This window comes from Sciurus vulgaris (genome assembly GCF_902686455.1).
Source record: "Sciurus vulgaris genome assembly, chromosome: 9".
Taxonomy (NCBI): domain Eukaryota; kingdom Metazoa; phylum Chordata; class Mammalia; order Rodentia; family Sciuridae; genus Sciurus; species Sciurus vulgaris.
Window position 1 is genome coordinate 50,224,005 of NC_136469.1, and position 21,973 is coordinate 50,245,977.

General features: G+C 33.0%; 1 protein-coding gene across 1 annotated transcript in view; it reads right to left on the reverse strand.

Moving 5' to 3' along the window:
- Positions 1 to 1,007: 1,007 nt before the first annotated feature.
- The window catches only part of SEC24B (SEC24 homolog B, COPII coat complex component), an 86,542-nt gene continuing 65,576 nt past the window's right edge, over positions 1,008 to 21,973 (reverse strand). Inside the window, 14 exon segments of the mRNA XM_079153562.1 lie at positions 1,008 to 1,895; positions 2,123 to 2,226; positions 4,596 to 4,688; positions 6,566 to 6,670; positions 7,426 to 7,563; positions 8,131 to 8,306; positions 9,987 to 10,097; positions 10,907 to 11,080; positions 11,776 to 11,934; positions 12,300 to 12,423; positions 14,628 to 14,834; positions 15,076 to 15,131; positions 15,555 to 15,673; positions 19,681 to 19,793. Coding sequence (XP_079009688.1) covers positions 1,781 to 1,895; positions 2,123 to 2,226; positions 4,596 to 4,688; positions 6,566 to 6,670; positions 7,426 to 7,563; positions 8,131 to 8,306; positions 9,987 to 10,097; positions 10,907 to 11,080; positions 11,776 to 11,934; positions 12,300 to 12,423; positions 14,628 to 14,834; positions 15,076 to 15,131; positions 15,555 to 15,673; positions 19,681 to 19,793 — 1,794 coding nt within the window. The 3' untranslated portion in view covers positions 1,008 to 1,780.

Genomic DNA, 21,973 nt, shown 5'->3' on the forward strand with positions numbered 1-21,973 from the left:
AGAACATTTGGCTTTTATTGTTGGTTCTGTCACTAATTAGTAAGTTATGTCATTTAGGGTGAGTCATTTAACTGTTCATTTCCATTGGAGAATGTAAGAGTACTTTTATTTTTATCTACAACAAAGAGATCCACAAAACCAGTAAAGAACACTCACCAATATAGGAGAGCCTTCTTCCTTCTAAAGTTCATCATGGGGATGTTCCCAGGGAATAAAATAAAATTCTGTTCTGTAAGCTAATGGACCATTAAGTTTTTATAGTAAATAAGTTGACTAGATCAGAGATTTCTTTCTTTTTTCTAGGTGCTGGGGATTAAACCCAGGGTCTTTTACATGTTAGGCAAACATCTACCAATAAGCTATACCCTTAACTCAAGAGATTTATTTTTTATTTTTATTTTTGGTACTGGGGATTGAACTCAGGTATGCTTGACCACGGAGTCACATCCCCAGCCCTATTTTGTATTTTATTTAGAGACAGGGTCTCACTGAGTTGCTTAGTGCCTCTCTTATGTGGAGGCTGCTTTGAACTTGTGATCCTCCTGCCTTAGCATCCCGAGCTGCTGGGTTATAGGCATGGGTCACCACGCCTGGACCTAGCTCAAGAGATTTCTTGATCAAAGTAAAACTGTTCTCAAAGTTCCAGATAGTAATCTTAAAGTCAATTAAATAAAAAGGATAGTCATGTTATTAAAATGTTCTTGTTATAAATTTGCACGAAAAATGCTTAATGTAAATGACAAATTTAAAAGACAATTTAAGATTATACTTAGTAACAATATATTTTGGAAGTAGCATCATTTGTTTTTAGAATAAAAACAAAAAGTAAGTACTTGGAAGTGTCCACAACTATTGAAAGTTTATTGATTCACATGTATTCCTAACTGAGAAGCAGTATCACTGCATTTCTCCTAAGAAGTAAATTCAGTATATCCTAGATGTAAAAAAAATAAAAATAAAAAAAATAAAACCCAATACCCACCAAAACAAAAACAAAAACCAGCAAACCAATTGTCAAGCAAAATATTTTTAATTAGTAGGCTGATCATAAATAAATCCACATAAAAGATTTAACAGAATTACAAAGAGTTTGTGTTTCTTCTGTGGACTCAATTCATAATACACATTAGTCAACCTCATTCTCCAACTGTGACAAAAAGAGCTGTCATCCAACAATGCAGCACAGTTTAAGGAATTCATATTCTGTAGTTACATTTTTACATTTCCTTTACAAATGTAACATTTATGTACATTATATATATATTTTCTATAGTTTGTGTACTGAAACTCTATTGTCTTTACAGGGAAAATGTTGAATTCATTTAATGAATACGAATCATTCCTTGTTAAAAAGTAATTCATATAAACAAATAACACGGTACCACTGCCTTTTGGCATCTCTTTTCAGAGTTCAAGTCCAGAAATGTTATATTAATTATAAGAAAAAAAATTCATCTAATTTTACATTATGACATTCCACACAGCTACGAAAATTTGCCAGCTTGCAATGAAGAGAGCACTGTACTGCTGTACTACTGGAAATGTGTAGAAACCAATTCAAAATATACTTGTTAAAACAGCATCATTACCATTAATTTAGGCTGAAGAAAATCCGTCAAGTTCATTCTTCCCGTTTACACTTTGCCAAAACCTCAGAGTGCTGTGCATTGTCTCTTGTAACAACAAATGCTTTTACTTCAAATTTCCTATGTGCTTCTGTGACAGATAATGCTTTACCTCAGTTATGGATCTTTTTCTTCTTATTCAATTTTATTCTACTTCACTTACATATTTGCTGCTGTACATGAAGCAAAAATTCATAGTAAGAAAATGCAGCTTCTGTCCGGTCTTCAATCAAATGTTGAAAAAATTCTGTTTTGGCAGGACTCTCATCTCTGACAGAGAGAAAAATACCATTTATCTAAAAATATATACTATAAAAGAATAATTATATATTTAAGGAAGCATTAATACACGAGGACTTTTGGGAAATGTTATTAATCAAGTAATAATAGTCTTCCACTAAAATACAGATATTATTTAAAGCTTGCTTTAAGGACAAGCAATTCCAATGATCACAGTGGAAAAGACAACTTCATACTTAAATTATAGAAGTACTTACTTTACCACATGAAGGACCGGACTTTGCGGTCTGCCATCTCTAAGCCAAGTTATAAAGGATCTGGCTCGTTCTGATGAAAGTGTGTCTAGCTCTGGAAGATGCGTCTGGTAAAATAAATAAAATTCAAAAATTATTTCCTTTCTCATAGACTTTAGCAGAATTAGAATTAAATCATGATTCCCATTACCACTAATCAACTGCCTATAATCTATCCCCAGTTTAATAACAGCAACCATAGAGATGAAATATAAATTGCTGAAAAATCTGTTTATATTTTTCTGGATAAGTTAAAAAAAATATGTATGTTATTGACATTTTAACCTGAATACTATATTTTTCCAGATAAGTCCATTAAACACAACTGGTATGTGAATAGTAGTATGTTGTACCATTTCACCTAAAGGAAATATTCAAACGAAGGGGGCTTCCACTAAGTTTCAAATTCCCTTAACAATTACACACAGACACACACACACACAAATTTTTCTTTTCAAAGTCAACTTAAAAGTAACCTAAATAATTTAAAGTATATAATATGTAATAAAATTTAAATAGAAAAGTTTGGTTAATTATATTTGTAATTTGCGTCAATATTAAAAAAGCAAAAAAAATGTCCATTTTGATGTGAATTTTTCAGATGTTTTCTAAGTGTTTACAGCTACTATTACTACATATACATATATACAAATGAGATCATATTATGCATTCTATTCTCTTTGGATTATCCTTTTTAATAAATGCATAGTTATTACTTATTTAATGCAACAGGATTATGTGTACCTACACATATTTCTATGAATAAATCTATGGTATATATATTTTAGGAGTAAAATAATTTACTGTACCAGAAAAGTTTAAAAATCTTTGCCAATATGGTAAGTAAAAGTAATGATATTATTATTTTGCTTTTCTTAATTATAGTGAGGTTGAATATTGTTTCATATAGCCACTACAGTGTTTTTCCCCTAAGAATTGTTTGTTCAAATCTTTTGCTCATTTTTCTTTTTTTTATGGTGGGAGTAGAGTTCTCCTTAAGATTTATAAGAGCAGTTTTCATACTAGAAAAGTTAGCCCTTTTTCAGTTTTATGAGTTATAGATAATTGTACAATTTTATTGTCTTTTGGCTTCACTTTTTAATTACCAAGTAGAAATGCTTCATTAATCTTTTAGATCACTAGCTTACAAAGGCCTTGTCCACTTTAACATTAAAAATTCATAAATATTCATAAACATCTCTTTCAATGATCTGCATGGTTTCCTTTTTTATATTTAAATATTTGATCCATCTGAAAGTTATTTTGATAAAAAGAATATTTTTTTCTTATTGGATAACCAGTGGTCCCAAGATTTTTTTTTCCAATACTCCATTTTTTCCACGGTACTTTGAAATACACTCTTATCACATTCTATTTTTCATGAATGAGCTCCATTTCTGATCCACTACTGAGTTCCACTAATGTGCTTATTGTGCCAGTATCACAGTGCTTAAATAACTATAGCTTTAGAATAAGGCTTCTTATTTATATAATAGTATTTATTTTTCATGTTTCCTCTTCTGACATTATTCTTCCTTTTCAAATGTTTCCTAATTATCCTCACTTGCTGAATCTTAGAAATGAATCTGGGATTAACTCAAAGTAAACAAACAATAAACACTGGATAGTGACAGGTATTATCATGAATTTATATTAATTTGAGCAAAAAGGAACACACATATTTATAACATTCAAGAATAAGGTAGATCTTTCTTTTCAGTTAATTAAATAAACACAACTTAAAAAATTAAAATTAATGCATAGAACTGCTTTCAGCATCACATTTCCTTGGTATTGGTTAACATACATTCAGTAAAGACCTACTTAAAATTTCTTGTTTATTACTAGCAAAATCACTTAAAAGTTCAATTTGTTGGAAAATAGTTTGGCAGTTGTCATAAAATTAAACATGAAAGTTATCACGTGACCCAGAAATTCCATTCTTAGATATATACCCAAGACAGCAGAACACATATGGCCACAAAAGTTTGCACGCAAACATTTATGGTAGGACTATTCACAAAAGTCCCCAAAAAGAAACAACCAAAGTGGCCAATAACTGATATTTTAGAGTCATAAAAAAGAATAAGGTATTAATTTAATACACATCAGTGCATGGATGAATCTTAGTATGTTACAGAAGTAAAAGAAACCAAACACAAAAAACCACCTATTATATAATTCTACTTATTTAAAATATTCAAACCAGGCAAATCCACATATGGAAAAGAGATTCATAGTTGCCTGGGTCAGGGGTGTTTAATGGAAATGTTCCAAAATTAGATAGTGGTAATGGTTATACATTGTGAACATGTTAAAAATCACTGAATTACATACTTTACAATGGTTAAAATGTCAAATTTTACACATATTTTATGTCAATAAAAAATTAAAAACAAACAAGTAAACAAAAAGTTGTTTATTAAAACTCACTGACCATTTTCTGTGGTATTGATGCAAAATTAGGATACCCAAGCACATCCTCTATGAAGTTATTGTTACAGCCTTTTCCAATCCAAATGTAGAAAACCTTAAAAAAAAAAAAAAGCAACAAAATATTAAAACTCCCTAATAGTTAATGAAATCCATCATAGCTAATTCTCTCAGAATTATCATGTATAAGAGGTCAAGTATACTATCTCAAATACAGTAGAAAGAGACATAAAAGATAGGAACCTGTAATTGGTACAATGAAAATCTATATCTAAGAATTAAGGGGTCTGAGGTTGTGCTCAGTGGCAGAGTGCTTACCTCCTGTGTGTAAGGCACTAGGTTCGATTCTCAGCACTGCATATAAATTAAATAAATAAATAAACAAAGGTCCATCAACAACTAAAAAATATATATCTACTAAAAAATTTAGGCAAAGAAGACATGAACCAGATTCTTAATTCTTTTTTTTTAAATATATTTTTAGTTGTCAATGAACCTTTATTCTACTTATTTATATGTGGTGCTGAGAATTGAACCCAGTGTTTCACACATGCTAGGCAAGCACTCTACCACTGAGCTACAATCCCAGCCCTTTGCCTAAATTTTAAGACTTCTCATAAAATATATTTTACCTTCTTCCTCACTTATTTCCCTGGGAGTAATGTAACATTTTAATCAGGATAACTGACTATTATTATTTGTATCCACTATTTCAATTACTGTCTCTGTATTTCAACTCCTGAGTTTCCCCCTCTTCTGTGGTTATCCAAATACTTTTCCTGCTCATAACATACCATTTTTAAACTTTCTTGATCATTCTGACAGCCTTTATCACCATCCTTGATGGTGACCTCTGCTGGACTCTTAAACATTAATGGGATTTCTGATAACAGATCTAAGTTGAACTAGATAAACTCTTGAGGTCCTTTGAATTTTATAATTCCTACAGTAAAGTCCTTGAAAAACAGGAATTCATCTCTTTACTTTTCTTTACCAAGTACATATAATTCATGATAATAAAATTTATTAATCTATAATAATACGATGTTCAACTCAATCTAAAGTAAATCAACTTCTTGTCCCAGTCAACAATTTATTTTTTAATTAATTAATTATTTTTTTATTGTAAACAAATGGGGTACAACTTGTTTCTCTGGTTGTACATGAAGAAGAGGCATACCATTTGTGTAATCATACATTTACATAGGGTAATGGTGTTTGATTCATTCTGTTATTTTTTCCTTCCCCCCACTCCTCCCACTCCTCTTTTCCCTCTATATAGTCCCTCCTTCCTCCATTCTTGCCTCCCTCCCACCCCCCTTATGTATCATCACCCGCTTATCAGCGAGATCATTCGTTCTTTGGTTTTTTTAAGATTGGCTTATCTCACTTAGCATGATATTCTCCAATTTCATCCATTTGCCTGCAAATGCCATAATTTTATTATTCTTTATGGCTGAATAATATTCCATTTATATATATATCACAGTTTCTTTATCCATTCATCAATTGAAGGGCATCTAGGTTGGTTCCACAATCTGGCTATTGTGAATTGAGTAGCTACGAACATTGATGTGGCTGCATCACTGTAGTATGCCAATTTTAAGCCCTTTGGGTATAGACCAAGGAGTGGGATAGCTGGGTCAAATGGTGGTTCCCTTTCAAGTTTTCTAAGGAATCTCCACACTGCTTTCCAGAGTGGCTGCACTAATTTGCAACCCCACCAGCAATGTGTGAGTGTACCTTTTTCCCCACATCCTCGCCAACACCTATTGTTGCTTGTGTTCTTGATAATCGCCATTCTAATTGGGGTGAGATGGAATCTTACGGTAGTTTTGATTTGCATTTCTCTTATTACTAGAGATGTATCACATCTCCTGATCTCCCTTTCACTGCCTACTCCATGACAACTGTAAGAGTTTCCCTCCTTACAAGTTAAAACAGTGAGAAGTTTTCTAAGTAGAGGATGCTTACAGAGCCACAGTCCATAAGGAAAGCACCTTCTCTTGTAAGCTTCTCTGCAGATAATTTTTGAAGCGGTGGCTGTGGTACCACCCTGTCATTAACATGTATGGCACCCTGAAAAGAAAAGGAAGAATGTGAATGAGTTAATAATACTATTATCACAGTGTGAGAATTAATGGCCACAAACTCTATATGAAATACTAAAATATGACAACTGAGAATATTTTAAGATGCAAAAATATTGATCATAACATTATCACCTTGGCTATAGAATTAAGACACTCCAATGTATTCAAATTTAAAAAGTAAAAACTTAAAACAGATAAAATGATCTGTCCCATTTACTTTCCTTTTGGGGTCAAGATATATTAAAGGTATGACTGTTGACAGGATTACACAGTAAACTACTTCTTCACATTTCTCTAGTATTATTTTGGGATTAATATTAATTCCAAAGAAGATAGTTTCAACACAAGGAAGAAAGAGCCTACACATTTCCACATTAAAATTCTGTTGGATACTAGATTGAGTTTACTAAATAATTAATACTGCAATCTGATCGTATCAGAAACAGTCAATATCTACAATATATAAATAGAAATATCCATTATACAACTTTGCTTTATAATAAACAGTACAACCAATTCCATAAAGTAAGTTACTTCCCATATGAAAGTACTTTTGAAAACTCCATACCCATATCTGAGAGTCCTATTCAGGTCCATAGCTAGTGTCCTTATTTAAAGTATTATTACCATAGGGAAGAAAAAGAAATGAAAGAGACTGCAATAATATATTATCTTAGATATAAAATAAAGACACTCAAATATATTCAAACGTAACAATTTCAAATGCACTAAAACGCATACCTCATCTGTCAATCTGTCTATCCTATATAAATTGGGATGAATCATTTTCATTAGATGAACTAGTGGCTGAGACTTTATCTGACACATGGCATACACACGATCATCCAGGCGAGTGCTTGTACCCGTTCTAAATGCTTTCTACAAGAAAAAAGATATATTTTCAAGGAAAACAAAAAGGTACTAAAAGAAAAATACACCATCAACAATGGAAAAAGCATGTTTTCAAGTCAGACAGACTTGGGTTCAATTCTCAGCTCTGACATTCAATAAGTATATAAGTAAGCTACTTAGCTTCTCTGAGCTATACTGCAACCATAAGATAAATGGAGAATATCTCTCTAAGTTGTTGTGAGGGTTGATGTGTATGTAGTACCTATTACCGTGACTGAGTCAATAGAAACATGTTCAATAAATATTCAATCCTTTACTCAGAGTCTCTTTTCAGAAGGGAAAAGAGTTGCTATGACCACATCATTCTTCAAATTATTCATAAATATTAAAGAGAGCATATGGTTTCACAAGTCATAATGTATTTGTATATCTTCATTTTCCTTTGATTTTTCCCCTATTTTTTCAAAACGCTTCTAAAGTTAAAGTGCATAATCTACTAAGTATTAGAACACAATCACCTAGATTTCATTTATTCAAATATGTATCTGAGAATTTTTTAAATGTCATTAAATATAACAACATACACAGAGCTACCTGTTTGAGAAGGGCTAAAATATAGAGAGGAAACAACTTGAGGGAGCCGGGTGCTATCAATGCAGAGTGCTGCAAATTTGAGACAGTGGAGCCATAGGCAGACAGTGAATCCACTACAGCATTCACTAAGGCATCTCTTGCATCTGACAGACTTGATGAAACTGATCGATCCACAGCTATAAAGCAACCGAAAAGGTGTTTAATCATTAGAACCATTAGATTCCAAGGAACACTCTAAGAGATAAAGTAGATATGCCTTATTTAAGAAACAAATAAAATGCATTTCATCTGCTTTCTCATTTTAAGCGTTTGCTCATTACACATTTTTTCTGAAATAAAATCTGAGTAAATCTGATAATCAGAACAAGTCTAGATTCTTTCAGACTTTGTTTTAATCTTTTAAATCTAAAAACACTTAACCATTATTGATACTAGAGAATATATGTACTTTCTGAGAAAGCCCTGAGGATGTTTCAATTACTCAAACGGAAGTCACATGTATAAAATAACATTTTTTCCCTACACAACCAATGTAAGTTCCACACTCTAAGTTATCTCTAGTGATCCCCAATAATCTTTGCAAAACACCCCAGGTAAACTTTAAAAAAAAAAGAGGGCCAACTGAACTTAGGTTTTCATATAGATATGAAAGAGACAAATATTGATGTAAAATTTTTTTCTCTAAGAATATATTTTATTAAAATAATCTATTAAATTAAAATAATTAAAAATATGCCCAAGTACTTTAAAAATAAAAGTAGAGTGAAAAGCAATCAGTTATGGTATAAATAATTCAAAACCTACATATAAAATGACACTTTAAAAATTGTGACCCCCCTTGGGGCTGGGGTTGTGGCTCAATGATGGAGCACTTGCCTGTCATGTGTGGGCACTGGGTTTTATCCTTAGCACCACATAAAAATAAACAAACAAATTAAGGATATTGTGTCCATCTACAACTAAAGAATATTTTAAAAAATAATATAGAATAAAAATTGTGATCCCGGGCTGAGAATGTGGCTCAGTGATAGAGTAATTGCCAGCATGCACAAGGCCCTGAGTTTAACCCCCAGAACTGCAAAAAGAAGGAACCCTTTTAGTACTATTATTATTAATGCTACTATAATTTTTCAGCAAATGAGTAATGACTGTTTTCTCCAAGATCATATGGAAAATAGCAAGGCTCTTTTTCATGTCTAAATATATAAATAAAGGAAATTTGTTCAGATACTCATTATAATATTAATTCCCTAAAGGATTTTTAAAATTCATAAACAGTAAAATTTGTTTTCTGAGCATAGTTCTATGGTGGTTAAGTGTCAAAGGCAGAGCCATGTAATCACTACCACAATAAAATATACAATAGTTCCATCACCTCCAAAATATCCCCCATAGGTCCCTTTGAAGCAAAACCCTTACCCTGTCCCAAGTCTTGGCAACCACTGATCTATTCTCCACTTGATAATTTTCCCTTTTTCAGTGTCATGTAAATAGAATTATATGCATGCAGTCTTTGAGACTAGTTTCTTTCACTCAGCATAATGCCTCTGAGAAATATCCATGTCAGTTCAAGTATTGATAGCTACCTTTCATGCTGAGCTGTATTCCATTGTATATCCATTCATTAATTGAATGGCATTTAGATTTTTACCAGTTTTTAGTACTCATGAATCCCCCAACAGATTGTTAAACTAAGAATTAGTAAGAAATATAAGAATGGTCTCACTCATCTTGCAAGTAAATGAAAATTTAAAACATATACTTTTTAAATAAGGGAGTTCTAAGCTTAACAACAACAACAACAATAACAATAGAACAGAAAATATATTTTGCTTGTTCCTTCACTTTCTACTCACCCATGTTTGCCAGGAGGCAGATGGCAGCTTGTACATCTACTCCTGCATATACATCTGCTAGTGAACTTACCACAGGCAAACAAAGTGTATGCACTCTAATTCTGCGTTCACCTAGAGAAAATGGAGAGTAACTATCACTGTAAAATATATCAGGTTAAGAAAGAAATAAGGCGAACAGGTCAAATTTTATTCAAATTACTGGTTTGGCTAGATTAAATTACTAACAGGATTCTGAAATGTAAAAACATGTTTTAAAGAAAATTAAACACTCTCCAAGTCTGTAGACCATGAACATTATACACATGTTGCACATAGTTGAACATTAGGTCTAATTTTATTTTAATGTCACTCCTGCTAAATTATACCCAATAGAAGCCAGTGTGGTGGGAGGTACACGACTATAACCCCAGGAACTTGGGAGGCTGAGATAGGAGGATTTTAAGTTCAAGGCCAGACTCAGCAAGTTAGTGAAACTCTGTCTCACAATGAAAAAAAAAGGGGGGCTGGGTATGTGGCTCAGTGATAAAGCACCCCTGGGTTCAATCCTTGGTACCAAAAATAAATAGATAAATCAATAAATTGTACCAATACAGTAAAATATTAGAAAATGATATAGACTGTCAAATGAAGACCTTAATTACTACATAGTTCATTTTATGGGGCAAAATAATACAAAGGATTGCATAACTGGATTTAGCATGAAGTGCGAGAAACATACAGGATCCTAGGAATACAAGTTTTTCACAAATAAAAAAAAGTAGTATTTAAATATTCAAAAGGAGAGTTGAAAAAAGAAATACTAGAACATATATTTGATTAATGCAAATTCCATTACTTCCCAGTTTGTATTCATTTTTCTTCCCACTCAACTAAGGAGAACTTAGAAAAGAGGGGCTATAGTTAATTTCTGATAATATTACCTTTGCTTGATGTATATAACAGGGCTGTTTGAAAGCACACTAAGGAAGTATCTGTCAAACTTTCTTCAATTGACAATTGCACTGCAAATCCAGCATCAGGATTGATATTGGCAAGGGATAACAAATCAGTGGAACGGACAAAGAAGTTTCCATGGAAAGTATGCATTGAAAGACCTAAGAAAGAAAACCTGATATAAAAAAATGAAGTAACAGAACTTCACCTCAAGTTAGTTTTGTTTTAAAGTTAAAGATACCTCTGATTTTGAATCAAAAGGGAAACTAAGCGTAAGGTTGGAGTGCTGACAGAGGTTCTAAAACACTAATTCAAAAATCCCATGCAGGTTATATAAAAGTGAGACTATGTGTATTGATACCTAATCTTATTAACACGGTTGGTTCATGGGTGACCTGGAGATATAGACCTAATAAAAAAATTCAACAATTCAGAATTACTGTACAACTCATCTTAGATTTAAAATAAGGGATCACAGTCCCATCAATAAACCAATACATAAAAACCAAGGGAAATACAAATTAAGTGTTAATAAAGGCAAGGATCCTTAATTAGACAGTTTTCATTTAAGATCTTCCCTATTCCCCTAATTCTCCTCAAATCATTTACAATATGAACTTTCTCTTAGGTTCTTCCTAAATAAACCAAAACATTTCTTTTACCCACTTAGACAAGTTATTTTGAAAAAATGCGCAATGACTATTCATAAATATATATTGATGTGAAACAGTGTAAAACCAAGTGGATCAAACACAAAGTCTTTTACACTGAACAGTCATCATCATACACAGTTAATATATGAATGTTCATTCATTTTGATATATGCAATATAATGTACAATTTGACATGATCATACCTTTAGTACACCTTATTCTCATAACGGCTTCAAATCCAATTTTTCTTGTGAGATATCGTTTTAGGTCTTTTTGTAACTTTTCTGCTTGTGAAGGATTGTGAGTATGGTGGAAAGATGGATAATAATAGATGCACCCTGCAGAATACTTGGACATACAAGCTTTAGAGAAATACAGAAAGTATTTAACATTCTACTTGTACAGTAGTACAGATTCTATGAATCTAAATGATGACAAAGCTAACGTTGTCCAAGTAAGAATGACATTTAAATATGAGAAAACAAAAATATTTATAAAGTACACAATAAAGTTAAACAGAATGGTAAATGAATCATATAGACAAAATACTGATGGCACTTTATATTTATATGGGGCTATAAAATTTACTGATAATCTTCATCAATATTATTTATGTAATTTACATGCTTTTCTCCCCAAAATATTGAGAAAGCTTACTAAGAATTTGAATTTAATAATATACTAAAAATGTCTATGTAAATAGATAATCATGACAACATATTCTTACCTAGAGAAGCAAGATCAGAATATTGTGAACTTAAAAGGAACAAATCCACTGCAGTTTGCTGTCCTGAGCAATCTAAAGCAAGTTTCTTATAAAAATCAGTTGCAGGGCCAAGATGTTGTACCACCTGAGTCAACAGATCATAAAGTAAGAGTCAGAGGCTTCTAACTATGCACATGTTTTTATGTATCTCTTATAATTAAGGAAGAGGATACCTGCTGCCCCATTAACAAACAAAGGAGTTTTTTTAAAAAGGTCTAGACAGTTGGCACAGATTTCCTATAATAGCTAATATTTATAAAAAAGCACTTCTGTAAAAGTATAAATGGCAACAAATATATGAAAAAATGTTCAATATTATTAGCCATAGGGAAATGCATATCAAAACTACACTGAGATTTTATCTCACACCAGTCAGAATGGAAACAGTTAATGCTACAGAGGATGTCGGGAAAAGAAATACACTGTTGGTGGGATTGTAAATTAGTACAAATACTACGGAAATCAGTATGGAGGTTTCTCAAAAGACTAGGCATGGAACCACTATATGACCCAGTTATACCACTTCTCGGTATTTAATTCCTGAAGAATTATAGTCATCATACTAGTGATACAAGCATACTCATGTCTATAGCAGCATGACTCAAAACAGCCAAACTATGAAACCAAACTAGGTTATCAATCAATGGATGAATGAATAAAGAAAATGTGTATATATATAATTATATATGTATAATTGTATATATAATTGTATATGTGTATATATATACATACATATACAATTGAGTTTTATTCACTCATAAAGAAAAATGAAATTTGTCATTTGTAGGAAAATGGATGAAACTTGAGACCATTATGTTAATGGAAATAAGCCAAACTCAGAAGGCCACGGGTATGCTTTCTTTCATATGTAGAAGTTAGAGAGGAAAAAGAAAAAGAAAGGTAGAGGGTCAGGGTAGGGATCTCATGAAAATCAAAGGGAGAGCAGAGCAGTAGAGGAAAGGGTCCAGAGGGGGGAAGCCGTGGAAGGAAGGAGGAAGTATTATGGAGTGATACTGGCCAAATTATACTGTGTGCATGTATGAATACATAACAACAAATCCCATCATTATGTTCAACTATAATACACCAAAAAAAAAATGTGCAGAGAAACAAAGCACTTTCTGTGCCAGCAGATCCTGAGCGATTTTATATAAATTAAATAATTTAATTATCATAACATATATCTCAAAGGATTTTAATTATTTACCTTTACAGATAAGGAAACTAAGGCAAAAACTGATTAATTTTATCAAGATTATATGGTTATTAAGTGGTGGACACTATATCAAAAACTCAAAAAATCTGGCACCAGAGTAAGTGCTGCTAAATCAGTATTATATACTATTATATATATATATAATATATATAACATATAATAATATAGTAAGTATATTATTATATACTATCCACAACGTGACAGTGTAAAAGGAAGATTTGATTAATCAATTCCTAGTCATTGAATAGTTAAGTTAAATTGAGTACTTTCCCATTTACCAAGATATGTATTTTTAAAAGAGTTTTATTAGCTAGGCACAGTGGCACATGCCTGTAATCTCAGTGACTCAGGATGCTGAGGCAGGAGGATCACAAGTGCAAAGCCAGCCTCAGCAAAGCAAGGCACTAAGCAACTCAGTGAGACCCTGTCTCTAAATAAAGTACAAAAAGGGATGGGGATGTGACTCGGTGGTCGAGTGACCCTGAGTTCAATCCCCAGTACCCTCCCCCACCCCCCAAAAAAGTTTTAGGAACCTCAGAGAATATTCATGAGAAAGACCAGTGAAAAAGATATAATATATATTTATATATGATGCCCAATTATGCTTATTTGTATTAACAATGCTAAATCTTGATGTGAGATTATTAATGAATCATTTATTTCTCTATTTTTCAGGTTTTATATAATAGGTATTACCTTTATAATTAAAAATGTTTTAGAATGAACATGCTAAATTATAACTCAGATTTAGTAAGTTTTCCACTTGTATAACAGAGAAGAACACAGGAATCAGAAAATCATGCCACATCTTTATCTTTAGTTACCTAACCTCTGGCAGGACATGTTAATCTGCTTCCTCCTTTATAAAATGAAAATATTAGACTAAGTGATTTCTAAATATTTTTGGCTTGCAAACAAATAAGAAGAATGCTCTGCAACACACACACAAGATAATTTGAGTTAAACTCTTGCTAGCTTATTACTATTACTAATGAAAAGTAGAACAAATAATTACAGTCTGTAAGAGGTAGAAAACACTAGGGGATATGACAGAGAAACTAAACATAAAATACCTTTGTACTGGACCTTTGATTAGGATCTTCTCTGGACTGCAGAAGCCCTGCACCCAAGGAAGGTAACTGTGTCTGAAATACAGACACACGGCCACCTGTTGGAGACATTAATTTAAAGGCAGCCTGAAGCGCAGGACCAAGGGCACTGTGTGTTTCTCTTGTGTTGGTGAACATATTTGGTAATGCATTCAATAAGTCTTTTATAAGCTGGGAAAAAAAGATTAAACGTTGAATTACTGAGAAGGCAAGGCAAGGTTGTTCTTTAAAACATTACAGAGTACAGTATGTCTCACTACATCTCTGGGGACTATAGAAGATTCAATAGACGCATCACCTGCCAATGTCTATTGTCTAATATTAATATATTGAGTAAACAAATGTTAATATCTAGTAAACAGCTGAGATGACAGAAATAATTTGATGCTTTAAGAAAATAAATCAATCTCACCTCTTTACTTTCATAGAGATTCACAAGTAAACTATCCGGAGTAGGTAGAAAAACATCTACAGGGAAAATATATAATAATGCCTTATTAAATGCATATACTCTGTACATACTATACATACATATACATATGTAAAACCATATTTAGTAATATGTAAAAAATTTAAAAAGAAAACTTTTTTTTTTCTTTTTGTACCAGAGATTGAAGCCAGGGGCATTTAACCACTAAGACACATCCCCGTTTTTTATTTTGAGACAAGATCTTGCTAAGTTGCTTAGAGTCTCACTAAATTGCTGAGGTCGGCCTCAAAATTGCAATCCTTCTGCCTCAGCTTCCCCTGTGCCTGGCTCCAAGAAAACATTTTGAAGCAAATATCAAAGTATACCAAATTATCTCCATAGCATATAACAAGATGTACCATAAAGTAGCTTCCATTTCAAAGCCTATAGTTAGAAAGACTTTAATTTTGTCGACTGCTTACCATCGATATCAGAAACAATCAACATCTGAGGCTGTGATAATCCTTCCTGTAAATTGTAGAAATGAATAGTACTGTCAAAGGTCATGAATCCTATTCTTGTCCGTGAATCTCCAGGAAGCCTAAAAATAAAATCAACAATTTAAAATCCAAAGTGCTCAGTAACATATTTTATTTAAGAAAATAAAGAAATAGTAAGCCAGATCTAGGGATAATTACACATGCTTGTTTATATGCAATACAAAAATTATCTCAATCTAAACCAGTAGGTAAAACAGAAAAGAAAGAAATATTATGTTTCAGATAAAACTACCTGCATGATTAGAATTCATAATTCAGAAAACTGAACCACATCAATATTCAAATAAAAGTAAACTAAAACTAAAATTGTTTTTAAAATTTAAAGATTTCTTGCTAACTTTCCTTTGAAACATACTCTTTGAAGTGAAAACAATACAACGGGATATTCTTTTTAAACCTTTTAAGGGTAGAATGACAAAGGAACACTTTTCAAGAAAAAGTTGAGTATAAGGCAAATTAGATTTCAATGTGCTAAATTTTAAATAAAAACCACATTAAAGAACATTCAAAGTGCTGGCCATATAGCCCGTCTCGTAGAGTGCCTGCCTCTCATGCTGGAGGCCCAGGTTCGAGTCCCCAGCCCTCTGGTATTATGCAAATACCAAACAAACAAGCGAACCCAAGAACATTCAAACATTTATCTATCAATTGTTAAAAAATTTTCTATTAGAACTATTTCAAAAATCAATACCACAGAATAAAAAAGTAAGTTAACAATTCATCACCTGTCAAGCTTTCCTTATTACCAACATCATGGATGCCTCATTTTACAGACATATATTTCAATAAGTACCTATGTTAACTTCAGTTATGTAATTTATTCTTATAGCAATGCTGTAAAATATTTTTGAATATTACAAGATGCCAAACTAGAATGTGCTTCAAAGTAAGAAGCATTGTTACTACTAAAGATGATCAATCAGGCTCCTCAAGAGTCCGCAAGGCAGGTCCAAAGAATTTCAGTGAATAGAATGCACACATTCAGCTTACCAATACTAGTCAAGATTTACAATGTCTCCATAGAATAATCTCCACTTTTTTGAGACTTCTCTGGTCACTGTGTATTTGTGGTCATTTATTATCAGTTAGAGTGGAGATTGCCAGCCCATTCCAAGATCAAAATATACCAAGTTAAGCAGAAGCTCAAACCCCAGCATCACACTCTTCTTTCTCAAAGAATTTTTCAGAGCCCTTTTCAAACCACATTTCTATATTGTTGTTGTCCTATTACGTTTACTATTCTTTTTAAAATTTTCTTAAGTCTTCTATTTTCTACTGTAATCAAATATAAATATTTTTTTAAACCACTTTCTATCTTCAATATTATCCTTCTGGTTTTATAATCTATTTAATTTATAAAGTCACTTGTTTTTGTCAGTGGCTCTTATTTAGAGATACCTTTTCTTACTTTTCTATCTGAGGACAATATAGTTAAGTGGATTACTAGAACAGGAAGATGGAAGACAGCTTGTTCCATCACTCCATGAACAGTTCTGGTATTGTGGTACCTCCATAAATACTGCACCCTGGAGAGGGATTAAAACTTAGTGTTTACTATAATGGAACCAGCTATCCCACTCCTCAGTTATACCCAAAGGACTTAAAATCAGCATACTACAGTGACACAGCCACATCAATGTTTATAGCAGCTCAATTCACAATAGCTAAGCTATGGAACCAACCTAGGTGCCCTTCAACAAATGAATGAATAAAGTTTGTGGCTTATACACACAATGGAATACTACTCAGTCATAAAGAATAATGAAATGATGACATTTGCCAGTAGATGGATGGAGCTGGAGACGAGTGTGCTAGGTGAAATAAGCCAGTCCCAAAAAAACAAAGGACAAATGTTCTCTCTGATATGTGGATGTTAACACACAAAAGTGGGGCAGGGGAGGTAAGAAAAGAAGTTCACTGGATTAAACAAAGGAGAATGAGGGTAAGGTTGGGGGAATGGGAATAAGAAAGACAGTAGAATCAATAAGACATAACTTTCCTATGTTCATGTATGAACACATGACCAGTGTAACTCCACATCATGTACAACCACAAGGATGGGAAGTTAACCAGGCACAGTGGCACATGCCTGTAATCCCAGTGGCTTGGAAGGCTGAGGTAGGAGGATGGCAAGTTCAAAGCCAGCTCAGCAAAAGTGAGGCACTAAGCCTCAATTCAGTGAGACCTGTCTCTAAATAAAATACAAAATAGGGCTGGGGATGTGGCTCAGTGGTTGAGTGCTCCTGGGTCCCAAAAAATAAAAATTAAAAAAAAAAAGGAAGTTATATTCTATGTATGTATGTCAAAATACATTCTACTGTCATATATATCTAAAAAAAAATTTTTTTTTGAAACCTTGGTGTTAAAAGACTGAACATTTTTATGCAATGTGGTCTTCTGCTACTCAGTGCTAAAGCCATTTCTGTCATGAGCACTGGTGATTAAATAAGGCAAACATTTAAAACCAATGATAAAAATATGAAAGCTAAATTATTAACAAACTAAAAGCAAATCTTTCAATACATCTGGATTTTTAGAATCTTGAATATCTTAATAATATTAGTTTTATTTGAAGGCCAAGATTAGTGACATGCAGACTGTAGTGACTAGTAGTAGCATTTGATAGGGCAAGGTCTCCCATGTTCCAATGAAGATGGGGGAGAACCTCTTGTAATTACCCAGAGTACTCCTGACGAAGTGTGTATCAAGAAACACTGTAGGGGCTGGGGAGATAGCTCAGTCGGTAGAGTGCTTGCCTTGTAAGCATGAGGCCCTGGGTTCAATTCCCAGCACCCAAAAAAAAAAAAAGAAACACTGTAGTGGGTTGGGGATGTAGCTTGGTGGTAGAGCGCCTGCCTCACACATATGAGGCACTGGGCTCAATCCTCAACACTACATATATAAAATAAAGATATTGTGTCCATCTACAACTAAAAATATTAAGAAAAAAAAAAAAAAAAAAGGACCACTGTAGTAGTGTAACACTCTCACTAACAATCTTAAGTCATTATCTCTTGTTGGAATGAAAAAAGAAATGCATAAACAATTTTGTTTCCAGAGAAATGGAAATACCAATTTTAAAGTTAGTTGAGGAAGTCCATCTGTGGTAGGCAGACAGGAAGGAATTATGAGCCCCGTATAAAGTACTTACTCTATTCTTGATTCCTATTTCCACAACATGGTTGATTACTAATGTGCTAAAATGAAGAAAGTTGTCCCTTTCTTCAATTCATTCTCTCATTACTGCAATTAAAACTAGCTCATGTAAAATTCCATGCTTAGGCATAAGTTACAGGTATATTTCTCTAATCTAGATTATTTTAAAAATATTTTAATTTTAAATTTATTTTTAAATTTTATTTAAATTATGGATTAACTAAACCTAGTTAATTAACATATGTATTCCCTCATGAAGGTATTATTTTTGTGGTGAGAATGTCCCAGATTTGCTCTTAGTGGTTTTCAAGAATACAATATATTGTTATAAATATAGCCACCATCCCATACCATAGATCTCTTGAATGTTTTCCTAAGTGAAATTTTGTGTCTTTAAACCAGAACATCCCAACCCCATACTCTACTGCCACCCCCGATGCTGGTAACCACCATTCTATCCCTATTCTATTTAAAATATTCCAAATATTAGTGAAATCATGTGGTATTTATCTTTCAGTGCCTGGCTTACATCACTTAACACATAATGTTCTTCAGGTTGCCATGTTTGATAATAGTCTCATAGAGATTCTTGATACTCTGACCGAGCCAGACTTTCTGGGTCCCAGTGTTCAGGTCAGTTAAGTCACAAGGGCAGCTAGACAAGATCTAAATTCTTCTCTAAATGTTAAAATTTTTATGATTGAGGTGCCAAGTCATTAAATCATCGTAAGTCGAATAGCAGGATCTTTATTCTATGGTAAACAGGAAGTACTCTTTTAGTTTATAGAAAAATATTAAGAACAAAACCCAACACTTTAAATTACTAATACACACTTCACGCTTACATATATTTATATACACACACAATATTATGAGCAAAAAAAATTCTTACTTGTCTAAGTTTTCTAACAGTGACTGGCACAAAATTGTCAAATATCCTGCTTCCACTGCATTATGAGATACATCTAAAACAAACAAGTAAACTGCAGGTTGAGGAGGACGAAGCTGAAAGGAAAAAAATAATGTAGTTTATTTAGTGGGTACAACCTATTTTTTTTTTTAATTACTAATACTACTAGATATCCATCTATTGAGCATATTGTACCAAAAAATACAAATAGGATTGCTATTATATAAGATCTTACATGCTAATGAAAATGACGTTCCTTTCTTAAATTTTTTTCTTGCAAAGTTCTCTGCAGACTAAGCATGATTAGAGAGTTGTAATGGTTAAACAGGTGGTTTAAATGTATTCCAGAAAAGGAATACTGGCCAAGATATAACCTGAGGACCTGCTGTTAGTACTAGCTACTGGGTCACCTGGTAGTGGTCAAATTCCATAGGTTAAGTGCTAACTATAAAGGAAATCCTTATGATATTAAAAATATTCTTTTAAAAAGGCTTTTTCTGGGGCTGGGAATGTGGCTTGGTGGTAGAGCACTTGCTGAGCATGTGTGAGGTACTAGGTTCGATTCTCAGTACCATGTAAAAATGAATAAATAAAATAAAGGTATAAAAAAATGAATATTTTTTAAAAAAGGTTTTCTGGATCTTTCCTCATCTTTCTCTTTCCTACTCACTTTCTCTATTCTCCTGGCTTTCACACTTTCTTGCGCACGCCCTTTCTTGTTCCCTTTCTTTTCCTCTCATTTTCTCTCTTACCCTGCATGGAGACACTGCTTAATGCCTTTCCGGTGCAGCCATTTTCCCCTCTTCCCAACCACTTGTCAGTCTGTGAACATTCTAGCTAGCTATTGGTTCATCAGTCAGCTTGCAAGTATCCTTCTCTGATATTGGTCCCCTGTTAGCCTGGCGGAATTCAACGGCTTTACTGTAGCTACCCTGCCATCTTTCCTCATCTTTCTCTCCTTCCTACTCACTTTCTCTATCCTCCTGGCTTTCTCACTTTCTTGCGTGTGCCCTTTCTCATTCCCTTTCTTTTCCTCTCATTTTCTCTCTTACCCTGCAGGGAGACAATGTGTTTGCTTAATAAACTCCCTTATGTGGAAAAAAAAAAAAGGTTTTCTGTCATTAAGGTATATACTGATGTATTTATGGGTAAAATGATATCTGAGATTATCACTTAATGTGATAAACTCTAGGGCAAGTGAAGGGGTGGGCTGGATGACAAATGAAATATATTTGCAAAAAGTTGACAAATGGGGTTGGGGTTGTGGCTCAGTGGTAGAGCACTTGCATAGCACGTAAGGCACTGGGTTTGATCCTCAGCACGATATACAAATAAATAAACAAAACAGGGGCTGAGGTTGTAGCTCAGTGGTAAAACACTTGCCTCACATGTGTGAGGCACTGGGTTTGATCCTCAGCACCACATAAAAATCAAATAAATGAAGCAAAGGTACTGTGTCCCTCTACAACTTAGAATATTAAATAAATAAATGAATAAAGGTATAAAAAATGTTGACAAATGTAGCTCAATCATGGGTAAACAATAGTTCATACTATTTTCTCTTTTGGGAGTATGCTTGAAAATTACTGGCACAGAAAGTTATAAAATGATTATTAAAGTCTTTTTATGAGGTGCTGAGGATTGACCCCAGGGCCTCATGCATGCCAGACAAGTGCTCTACCACCAACTACACTCCCAATTCATAAAATCTTTAAAAAAAAAAAAAAGTCAACCAAAGGTCATATGAATCATATGATAAAAATTAAAGATTATTTCTTGCTTCACCACTTCAGTTAGATTAAAATTTCTAAGAACCTACAACAGAGAGTTAAGAACATAATAAGCTATAAAGAAGGTAAGAAGCTGAAAGTAAAAGTGATCATAAGCAAGTTTTCAAGGAAATAGACATAAGAATTGTGCCTAAGTCAGCATAGGCTAAATTAGAAACAAAAGATGATAAAAATTACAAAAATAAAGATGGGCCAACCACCAGGAAGTTACTGTTTTATCAGTTGTTCCTGTTCACCTTTCTCCATTAACAGCACTTTGAATTTTTGCAGACAATGAAGATTAGAAATGAGAATATACAAGAAACATAGTTATACATATATTAAAAACAAGAATAGGGGACTGGGCTATAGCTCAGCGGTAGAGTACTTGCCTTGTGTGAGGCACTGGATTCAATCCTCAGCACCACATATAAATAAATAAATTAAATTAAGGTATTGTGTCTATCTACAACTAAAACAAAAAGATATTATAAAGAAGATGAGTA